A 12,241-nucleotide genomic window follows, 5' to 3' on the forward strand; every position below is an offset into this window, starting at 1 on the left:
CCTGTGGTCTTGAGACTCGGCGGGCGCCAGAAGCGGCCCCCAAAATGCTGAAGGAACCCCGTAAGGGGCTCCGGAACGTGGAGGGGGTAGCGGCGCTGTGAGTCGATCGCAAATCTGTGGAGTGAAGCCGCGCTGCTGCTGCCGGTGAGCGCTGACCTCTTTTCCTGGAAACTTCTGATTCAGAAAAAGCAACAACCCGTGAGTAAAGAAGGACTTTCTAAAATTTGAGACCAAAGTATTGAATTTGGCTGAAAGCGGAGAGACGCAAAACAGGAAGTCCGTCTTCCGCTGTTACTGAACTTTAAAGCAAGGAGCTGGAGGAGTGGAGGCGTAGAAGAAACTTTTATCTCAATCGATCTGAGCACCCATTGAACTCTCTTTCAAACAAAGTAAGGACTTTAATTATATGATCTCTTTCCTTTTATCTGGACTGTGCTACCTTTCTTCTATTGGAACTACAATTTGAATGAGAAACCCAGGTGCTGGAGCTGCCTGAGTAACAGAGCTGTCAGTTTTGCAGACTTGGTTATAGTGTATTAGAACTTGCAACAATTTGAGGGTATTTGGACTTGCTACTTTGAAACATCATAAATACCAGCCTGCACTGTTAGTATCAATGTTGCTGTCAACACTAACTCTGCTTAATACCTACTACTGAAGGTTCTTGGATATTAAAATTGATTTCAGAAAGTTTATTAGAACTGGATTCTTCCCTAAAGACATTTCAAGCTCCCTCTAGAGGATTTGGGATTTACAGCAGTGACATTATTTTACTTTCTTTTCCCCTACCTCCTGTCTGACTGTTTACATCTGGGCTGCGGCTTTCTCATGGGAACAACTCAGCTTGACCTTGACTTTTAGATAACTTTGGAATGAGTGGCGCAAGAAAAAAGGGACCAAAAACTAGACAAACAACCTTAACAACTTTAACTTCAGCCTCGCAGATACGTAGATCATCTGTACCTACTTTGCCTTCAGAGGAAGTAGCTGTGTCTACTCTGCCATTGGCAGGGGAGGGAGAAATTGAGCAGCCACAACTGGAAGATATGGCTTCAGGAGCAACTGCTTCCATTCTAGAAAAAATCTATGAAAAATTGGAATCTTTGGATAAGAGAGTGGAATCCCTGGACAAGAAAGCTGATGAACAAACAGCTAAGATTGATCAAAATACAGAATGCTTAAATAGATTAACTGGACAAGTATCACAGAACGTACAAGCAATTGGGCAGCTGACGGAGGCTACAGCAGAAAATCGTAAATTGGCTGAGGACACTAGCCAAAAACTTGAAAATTTAGAACAAGAGGTAAGACCACTCTGCAAACAAGTTGGTGAGCATCAGACCTATCTTTCTATGATAGAACTGCGGAACCGGGAGAGTAACCTAAGGATAAGGTCGATACCAGAAGTTGAAGAAGGTAACTTAGCTGAGTTTCTGACTAAAGAATTTTCCAAGTTTTGGAATATAGAGGAAAAAGACTTCAAAATTGTGTCAGCTTTCAGGCTTGGAAGATTTGCAAAGAAAGAGAAGCCCAGAGACTGCTTGATAACATTGAGATCAAAGGAGGAAAGGGACAAGATTTTGGGCCTACATTACGAAAAGTCACTGGACATTTTGGACAGAAGAATTGAAATTTATAAAGATATTCCTAAACAACTGTTGGACCTTAGATCCGCCTATCTTGAATTGGTTAGACTACTGAGGAGCAATTCAATTATTTTCAGGTGGGAATTTCCCCAAGGACTATCCTTTACTTTCAGAGGGAAGAAGGTTAAAATTAGAACATTGGAAGACAGAGACAAATTTTTGACTACATACGGAGAGGACCTTCAAAAAGGAATTGAATTACCCTTTGGGCCTGGAGCACCGGCGGTACCTGCACCCTTGGAACCTGAAGATCTAGCGAAAAAGATACCACCCCCAGAAAAATAACCAGATTTATTCAGGATGTCTCTGCAACTTCTGAGCTGGAACATAAATGGCTGTAACATCCCGGAAAAAAGGAGGAAGATATTCCACGTATTAAAAAAAGAACAATTGGACATTATTTGCTTGCAAGAAACACATGTGACTAGGCTCCATCGAAAAGTGTTAATAAACAAAAGACTTGGCCAAGAATTTATATCTTCGGATAGCGTAAAGAAGAGAGGTGTGGTGATCTATGCAAAAGAGAGCCTGTCACCCAAATTCTTATTTAAAGATGAACAAGGAAGAATTTTGGCAATTGAGATACAACATCAAGGAGAGAAGCTTTTGATATTAGGAATCTACGCGCCAAATGAGGGGAAATCGGAATTCTACAAGAAGTTGCACGAGACTATGCTGGATTACCTGGACTACAACAACATCATTATGATGGGAGATATGAACGGGGTCGTATCAACTAACATGGATAAGTCACAAAGCCAAAACGTTACAAAAGATGGAAGACTACCAAAGACTTTCTTCGAAATGACAGACAATATGGATTTGATTGACATCTGGAGGACAAAGAACCCCTTGGGAAGAGAGGGAACATTCTTCTCTGAAGCTCAACTGACATGGACAAGAATCGACCAAATATGGATATCTAGAGGTCTGGCACCTAAGACCAGAAAGGTGGAAATCTGCCCAAAGACCTGCTCCGACCATAATGCAGTAAAGATGGACATGACACTACTACCAACCGGCTCCTTTAGATGGAAGATGAATGACAATTTGTTTAGAGACCAGGAGACCATCAAGAAGGCCCAAAAAGTTTTGAAGGACTATTTTGAGATAAATTTGAATACTACGGTGGAAAAAAGAATCATCTGGGACGCAAGCAAGGCTGTGATGAGGGGTTTTTTGATACAACAGAATGCTGTAAAGAAAAGGACACAGAATGAGAGAAAAGATAAGATCTTGGAGAAAATTAAAGAATTAGAGAAGAAGTTAAGGTTAAATCCGAAGTCACAGCCGACTCTGAGAGAAATTAAACTCTACCAAGCACAATATTCTAAATTGATAAATCAGGAAATAGAGTGGAAAGTTAAATTAATGAAACAAAAAACTTTTGAATCGGCGAATAAATGTGGAAAACTGCTAGCTTGGCAGTTGAAGAGGAGACAAAAACTAAAAACAGTTACAAACTTAGAGATTGAAGGAAGAATTATTCAGAACCCTGTGGACATTAGAAAATGTTTCCAGAGATATTTTTAAAAATTATACACTCAAGGGCCGCAAGACGAGGTAGAGATTAAACATTTTTTGGAAAAAAATGGATTACCAAAATTGTCACAAGAAAACAGATCAATCCTGAATTGTAAAATAACACGGCAAGAGATCGAACAAGCCATTCAGAACATGCAATTGGGCAAATCTCCAGGGCCAGATGGGCTGACCTCCAAGTATTATAAGACATTAAAAGACTATTTGATACAACCACTGATGGAGGTTAGCAATGAAATTATGGAGGGGAAGAAGGCGCCGGAATCGTGGAAAGAAGCCTTTATCACATTGATACCAAAATCGGAAGTTGAAAAGACACAACTTAAGAACTATTGTCCCATTTCTCTTTTAAATGTGGATTACAAAATATTTGCAGACATTTTGGCAAGTAGACTTAAAAAAGTTTTAAATGAAGTAGTTCACAAGGACCAGGCAGGCTTTCTCCCAGGTAGACATTTGTTTGCTAACACAAGGAACATTATTGACATTTTGGAACTTTTGCAAACAAATATAAATACAAAAGCAGTGTTAATTTTTATAGATGCGGAGAAAGCCTTTGACAACATCTCCTGGAAATTTATGAAGGGAAACTTAGAAGGGATGGGAGTGGGACGGGGTTTTGAAAATGGGATTGACGCAATATATTCAGAACAAAAGGCTAAATTGATAGTTAACAATGTGATTACAGAGGAGTTTAAAATTGAAAAAGGAACACGACAAGGCTGCCCTATTTCCCCCTTGCTTTTTATTTCGGTTCTGGAGGTGCTCTTAAATATGATTAGAGGGGACCGGTTGGTGGAAGGAATTCAGGTCGGAGCGAAACAATATAAACTTAAAGCTTTTGCAGATGATCTAGTTTTGACTTTGCAGGAGCCAGAATCTAGCACGAAAAGAGTATTACAACTGATTCAAGACTTTGGTCGGGTGGCGGGATTTAAACTAAACAAACAGAAAACTAAGGTATTGGAAAAAAATTTGACAGATACAGAGTCAGAACAGTTTCAGAGAGAGACAGAATTAAATGTGGTCAAAAAAGTAAAGTACCTAGGGGTAAACATAACAGCAAAAAATCTGAGTTTATTTAAGGACAATTATGAAAAATGCTGGTCAGAAATCAAGAGAGACTTAGACAGTTGGACAAAATTGAAACTTTCTTTGTTAGGCCGAATTGCTGCGATCAAGATGAATGTATTGCCAAAAATGCTGTTTTTGTTTCAAACACTACAGATTGTGGACAAGACGGAGTGCTTCCGGAAGTGGCAGAGAGATATCTCTAAGTTTGTCTGGCAGGGCAAAAAGCCCAGAATTAAGTTTAAGATATTAACGGATGCGAAAGAAAGAGGGGGCTTTGCCCTGCCAGACCTAAGGTTGTATTATGAGTCAGCAGCTTTCTGCTGGCTAAAAGACTGGCTACTTCTCGAAGACACTGATGTATTGGACTTAGAAGGTTTTAACAATGCTTTTGGTTGGCATGCTTACTTATGGTATGACAAGGTTAAGATCAATAAGGCCTTTAGGAACCATATTGTCAGAAAAGCAGTTTTTAATGTCTGGACAAAATATAAAGACTTACTAGAAAACAAAACTCCAAGGTGGCTTTCACCTCTGGAAGCTAAGGCCCGGAAAAGACCCAATATGGAGGCCAAATGGCCAAAATATTGGGAAATATTAGAAAAAGATGGAGACAATTGGAAATTGCAGAGTTTGGAGAAAATAAAAGATAAAGTGCGAGACTGGTTACATTACGCTCAGATTAAAGAAGTTTTTAAAAATGATAAAAAATTAGGGTTCCAGGTGGAGAAATCGAAATTGGAAACAGAACTGTTAGAACCTAGGACTAAGGTACTTTCAAGAATGTATAACTTGCTGTTAAAATGGAACACACAAGATGAAACGGTGAAATCGGCTATGATAAAGTGGGCACAGGACATTGGGTATAATATCATGTTTGAGGAATGGGAAAGGTTGTGGACTACTGGGTTGAACTTCACTGCATGTAATGCTTTGAAGGAAAATGTAATGAAAATGATATATAGATGGTACATGACCCCAGTTAAACTTGCCAAAATATACCATTTGTCTGATAATAAATGCTGGAAATGTAAAGGAAATGAAGAAACATTCTTTCACCTCTGGTGGACGTGCCCTAGAGTGAAGGCTTTCTGGGAAATGATATATAATGAGTTGAAAAAGGTATTTAAGTATACCTTCCCCAAGAAACCAGAGGCCTTCCTTCTGGGTATTGTCGGCCAGAGGGTGACAAAGAAGGACAGAACTTTTTTCCTGTATGCAACAACGGCAGCAAGGATACTCGTCGCTAAGCACTGGAAAATCCAAGATCTACCCACACTGGAAGAATGGCAGATGCAACTGATAGACTATATGGAATTGGCTGAGATGACTGGCAGAATCCGAGACCTGGGAGAGGAGAAGGTTGAAGAAGATTGGAAAAAATTTAAGATTTATTTACAAAAATACTGTAATTTGGTTGAATGTTAAGAAGGATGCTAGATCATAAATAATTCGGCACCACTAAATTAGATGGAATTAGGAAGATAAGCGAGATTGAAGAAAATATAAACTTTTTGGAGAAGTGTTAGGTTATTTTTTCAATTTGTGGGATACAAGAATGTAAACAAGATGATAAATTGCTGGCAAAAACCTACGGTGATGAAAGTGGGAGCGGGAGACGTGAGGGAGTCCAAAGAAGCTATGAAACTATGTCATGATATATGTTATATTGTTTATTATTTTTTCATTTGTATTTTAAAAAATCTCAATAAATATCTATCAGAAAAAAAAACCAGAAAGGTGCAGAGGAAAGACCTCTGAAATTTGTGGGGCAGTGTCCAATTCACCCTAATGGACCAACATCTACTTCTTTGTACATAAATTCCAACGGCTGGTGCAATTATCTTTCTACTCCATCCATCCATCCATCCATCCATCCATCCATCCATGAATGATCTAAGAAGCACATAATTAAGGTCAGCCTGTTGGGGCTTGCAAATGCCCTGAATTAAATGAAAGCATGTCCTAGAACACTGTGTTGTAGTCTAAATCACTGAGCTTCTTGGGCTTGCTGATTGGAAGGTCAGCAGTTCTGCACCCCATAGTCGCCTTTGACTGGACTTAACCATCCAGGGGTCCTTTACCTTTTACCTTTACCTAGAAAACACAGCAAACAGTAAAACAATATTCCCTTGTATCTGCACATTGGAGGGGAAGAACAGCAGTGGCCAGAAAGCTGTTCTTTGGTAGCTTGTTCACTGCAAATGACTTTCTCATTGCAGGAGTGCTTCCAACAAGCTCCAATTGCTTCCTGCTTAAGTTCAATAGTTTAGTTCAGGGGTCAGCAAACCTTTTCAGCAGGGGGCCGGTCCACTGTCCCTCAGACCTTGTGGGGGGCTGGACTATATTTTTTGGGGGGAAATGAACAAATTCCTATGCCCCACAAATAACCCAGAGTTGCATTTTAAATAAAAGCACACATTCTACGCATGTAAAACCACCAGGCAGGCCCCACAAATAACCCAGAGATGCATGTTAAATAAAGGATACATTCTACTCATGTAAAAACACATTGATTCCCTGACCGTCCGCGAGCCGGACTGAGAAGGCGATTGGGCCGCATCTGGCCCGCGGGCCTTAGGTTGCCTACCCATGGTTTAGTTAGTACAACAGACAGTACTCACCCATGGTTCCACCCATAGCCATGGCCATAGACATCTGAGCCAGCACTTCAGGGGATGGTTTCAGAGCACCAAACGTAGCTGCTATGCCGCCAGCAACCCCAATCATTCCTAGAGCATTGCCAAGTCTAGAGGTGCTCTGACTGGACAACCCAGCTAGCGCACCTACACAGCAAAGACCTGAGCCCAGATACATCATCTGAGGGAGACAAAAACAGAGATCACCCAAAGCAGTGCATGAAAGAAATCCATGATAGTTCTTGAGAGCCAGTGTGGTGTAGTGGTTAAGAGTGGTAGTCTCGTAATCTGGGGAACCGGGTTCACATCTCCGCTCCTCCACAAGCAGCTGCTGGGTGACCTTGGGCTAGTCACACTTCTCTGAAGTCTCTCAGCCCCACTCACCTCACAGAGTGTTTGTTGTGGGGGAGGAAGGGAAAGGAGAATGTTAGCCACTTTATGACTCCTTCGGGTAGTGATAAAGCGGGATATCAAATCCAAACTCTTTTTAAGTCTGGGATTGACATCCCACTTGTCACAAAGCCTTCTGCACAGCAAGCTGTAAACGAGTATGTGACTTGTTTGGTGTGAGCAAAAGGAAAGGCAGCTACTTATTTTTTAACTAAATGAGCATCAGGAATGAGGTTGGTACCTACCAGCTCCATCTGGTACGCAGGCTGAGACCCTACCTGCCTGCAGACTGTCTCGCCAGAGTGGTGCATGCTCTAGTTATCTCCCGTTTGGACTACTGCAATACGCTCTATGTGGGGCTAGCTTTGAAGGTGACCCGGAAACTGCAATTAATCCAGAATGCGACAGCCAGACTGGTGACTGGGAGTGGCCGCTGAGACCATATGACACCAGTCCTGAAAGACCTACATTGGCTCCCAGTACATTTCCGAGCACAATTCAAAGTGTTGGAGCTGACCTTTAAAGCCCTAAACGGCCCTGGCTCAGTATCCTTGAAGGAGCGTCTCCACCCCCACCATTCAGCCCGGACACTGAGGTCCAGCTCCGAGGGCCTTCTGTTGGTTCCCACACTGTGAGAAGTGAGGCTACAGGGAACCAGGCAGAGACCTTCTCGGTAGTGACGCCCGCCCTGTGGAACGCCCTCCCATCAGATGCCAAGGAAATAAACAACTCTCTGACTTTTAGAAGACATCTGAAGGCAGCCCTGTTTAGGGAAGTTTTTACTGTATGATGTTTTATTGTGTTTTTAATATTATGTTGGGAGCATCCCAGAGTGGCTGGGGAAACCCAGCCAGATAGGTGGGGTATAAATAATAAATTATGATTTTTTTATTATTACTTCCAGAAAAATGAGAACAGGAGAACTTTGCTAGATGAGGCCAAAAGGCCACGTGGTCTACCATACTCTTCTCAAAGGGTCCAATCTTTGGCAAGTTTGCAAGCAGGACCCCGGCGCCACAGCAATATTGGCCTCTCACAAATCCTACCAACTGAAGACATTCTGCCTCTGACTGTGATAGAAGATAGCCATATTCTCCATGTATTAGCCATGATCATTAACTCTAGTGGCTCTGGGCTGAGTAGGACTGGCACTGAATACAACCCTTAGCTCTTATCACATTCTTCCAGAGGTGTATAACAAGGGAAGTACTGAGTAGCTCAGGTTTATTGGTATAACCATCCTTGCTAGATTTATTCAGTTTCTTCTATGCCAAGTTTTTCTTTTTTTAAGTTTCAGCCATTGTTCTTATGTGTGGAAGAGTTACAGATCACCAGTTCAAACACATTTTAAAGATGCCAGCTTTGTGAGATCATTCCGTCAGATTTTCCTCTCACTTTGATTTTTTAGTGTTTTGATACACCAAAATGCTTTGAAATCCCTGTATGACAATGCATTTATATAGAACATGTGGTGTTCTCCTTATGTTTGAAAAGCATATGCTATTTCCCCTACTGCTAATCACAAATGTTCAATGTAATCTTTAGGGAAGAAAAAAAAATGTGATACTAAATTTCCCCTTCCCCAACAATGTTCATTAAAGTCACACAGCAGAATCCAATTAGAATAATCTAGTCATTCCACCCTTATTTAATCAAGGCTAACACAGACTTCTTTTATTCTGTCTGCATTTCCAGAAATATGAAAGGTGTTTTTTGTGTCATCATAAAAACAGATGACTAGCTCATAGTGTACAGAATATCCCTTTCTTCTCTCTAAAAGGAAAAGTTAAAATAAATAGCCGATGTATATTTTAAAAAAGTTATAATGTATTTATGCTTATGTTTTCAAATATGCTGTAAGTTGCTTTGAGACCTTTGGGTAACAAGCATCTAAGAAGTCTAAGAATAATAATGATAACTATAAACTGTGATTTTTGCAATTCAGTGGGTTGACCCTTTTCAATTCTATGATTCTACAACAGGAATAATGTAAATGTTTTATCTTTTGGTATATAGCGATCAAGATTTGATTTTTAAATTTTTGATCAAACTATACAAACTGTATGAAATAAATGGGCCAAAATACAAAACACGACACCTCTGATATCTTTATACTGTCCAATGCTAACTTACTTTTGTAACCAACTGTACTTGTAGTTTAATAATATGTTGAATAGAATTATTCATTAATTTAATGCAGTTAAAATCTGCTCTTATTCTATTCTCTCCAATTTGGTTAATTTTGCAGATTTAACTTAATCTTGCAGATTGCGTTTAAGTCCAACATTTTGACTCCCAGTCTCTTACTGTTGGTAAATTCCTCTGTTTTCCAATGCCAGGTCATGAGTACCTTTGCTGCTGTCATTAAAAATATATATTAACTGTTTTTCCTTTTTATGAGACGAGTATGGTGGACCATGTGGTCTTTTGGCCTGTTCTAGCAAAGTTCTCCTGTTCTCATTTTTCTGGAAGTAGTAGTAGTAGTAGTAGTAGTAGTAGTAGTAGTAATAATAATAATAATAATAATAATAATAATAATAATAATAATTTGTACCCCACTTATCTGGCTGGGTTTCCCCAGCCACTCTGGACAGCGCCCAACAGAATATTAGAAAAACACGATAAAACTTCACACGTTAAAAAATTCCTTATACAGGGCTGCCTTCAGGTGTCTTCTAAAAGTTGAATAGTTCTTTATCTCCTTGACATCTGACATTCAAATAGGATCAAACAATATTTCTATTTCTATTCCATTGATCTTTCCTAGTATTTGTTTTCAAAACATCTTTAAATCTGCTACAGATTCTGCACTGACCTCTTTAGAGGAAGAGCAGGATACATATGAAGTAAGATAATCCATAGGATATACAGTGGTACCTTGGGTTAAGAACTTAATTTGTTTTGGATGTCCGTTCTTAACCTGAAACTGTTCTTAACCTGAAGCACCACTTTAACTAATGGGGCCTCCTGCTGTTGCTGCGCCGCCACCGTGCGATTTCTGTTCTTATCCTGAAGCAAAGTTCTTTACCAGAGGTATTATTTCTGGGTTAGCAGAGTCTGTAACCTGAAGCGTCTGTAACCTGAGGTACCACTGTATATAAATTTGGCAGTAGAAGATTAGTGTAAAGTGTAGATGCAATTATGAACACTTTCCCCCAGTATTTGTTGCACGGTACAATGCACTTTTAGAAGGGGCTGCATGCCAATTCGCTGCTCTGAATCTTGAAAATAATTTGCCAACATCTGTTCTAGTCTACAATTAAGCTTTGGCTCAGTAGACACTTCTGGAGATTTAATAAAAGAATGGACTGTTTATTGAACAGCTCTGTTTTGTCTTTTATTTGATGGAAAGAACAATGGACCACCCTACATAATCTAAGCAACAGGTATAGGTATTTTCTTAAGCAATATCAAATAATGGATTCCCCCTATACAGCTGTTGGTAAAAAAAGCCAATGTTTTATACCTGTTGTGTGACCAATGTTCCAGAGCATTTGTCAGTTTTCTTTTCAAATATGATTTTGCTCACCTGCTTCGTTTTGAACGTAAGGCAGTCCAAAAAATAAAACATATCATCCCATTTCCCCCCATTCTTGTTTGAAGTAAATGAAAAGGCAGGCTGAAAACTGACACCATGTTTATTTTTTTCTGTTCTTGTTCCTCTGGGAAATGGCAAACCACATTGTAAAGACAAGGGAGATGATTGGATTGGATTGATCTTTATTACGGCCATTGGCCCGTCACACGACAGTTTCATATCAACATAATATACTTAAACCTCCAAATTTAAAATCGCTAAAACTTACAAAAGACAAACAGAAGCCAAAGCAGAACCAAAAACAAGGACCACCATCATACATTACAGTAAATTTGTACAAGGGAGAGGAAAAACCAGGCAGAGGGCCTTCTTGGTGGTGGCACCTGCCCTATGAAACACCTTCCCATCAGACGTCAAGGAAATAGGCAGAGGGCTTTCTCAGTAGTTTTTAATTTTTGATGTTTTATCGTGTTTTTAATATTCTGTTGGGAGCCGCCCATCTGGCTGGGAAAACCCAGTCAGCTGGGCGGGGTATAAATAATAAATTATTATTACTATTATTAATACCCCACCCATCTGGCTGGGTTTCCCCAGCCACTCTGGGCGGCTCCCAACAGAATATTAAAAATAGAATCAAACATTAAAATATTTCCTAAACAGGGCTGCCTTCAGATGTCTTCTAAATGTCAGAGAGTTGTTTATTTTCTTGACATCTGATGGGAGGGTGTTCCACAGGGTGGGTGCCACTACTGAGAAGACCCTCTACCTGGTTCCCTGTAACCTCACTTCTCGCAGGGAGGGAACCACCAGAAGGCCCTGGGAGCTGGACCTCGGTGTCCAGGCTGAACAATGGGGGTGGAGACGCTCCTTCAGGTATAATAATAATATAGTAATAATTTATTATTTCTATCCTGCCCATCTGGCTGGGTTTCCCATCGAAATTGGGCTGAAGCCATTTAGAGCTTTCAAGGTCAGCACCAACACTTTGAATTGTGCTCAGAAACATACTGGGAGCCAATGTAGGCCTTTCAGGACCGGTGTTATATGTTTATGTTGTTGTTGTTGTTGTTGTTGTTGTTGTTGTTGCTGTTGTTGTTGTTGTTGTTTTTACTATTACTATTAATGCCACCCTGAGCCCCTTAGAGGTAAGACATCGTAGATTTCATTCCTGTCAAAACCAGAAAACATCTGTTTGAAAAAATGACTGTAGTGAATGATTTGTGTGTGAAGATTTCCCCTTTGATTTCAATGCATTTATTACTTTAATTCTAGTTAATTTTTTTGATGACTTTATGGTATATTTATGCTACAATACGTAGTGCATGCTTCTTATTCCCTTAATCTAGATCTGGCTTTGCTTAAGAGTAGCTCATAAGCACTGATTTTGCTTGCTTACCATCTCTGCTAAGACAATC

At 40.1% G+C, this 12,241-nt stretch overlaps 1 protein-coding gene across 1 annotated transcript in view; it reads right to left on the reverse strand.

Moving 5' to 3' along the window:
• Window positions 1-12,241, reverse strand: part of LOC309328647 (NAD(P) transhydrogenase, mitochondrial-like) — a 77,842-nt gene that overhangs the window by 23,203 nt on the left and 42,398 nt on the right. Inside the window, exon 14 of the mRNA XM_081838811.1 lies at window positions 6,884-7,079. Coding sequence (XP_081694937.1) covers window positions 6,884-7,079 — 196 coding nt within the window. The remainder of the gene's footprint in view (window positions 1-6,883; window positions 7,080-12,241) is intronic.

The sequence above is a fragment of the Podarcis erhardii genome (assembly GCF_964252035.2).
Source record: "Podarcis erhardii genome assembly, chromosome: 14".
Classification (NCBI taxonomy): domain Eukaryota; kingdom Metazoa; phylum Chordata; class Lepidosauria; order Squamata; family Lacertidae; genus Podarcis; species Podarcis erhardii.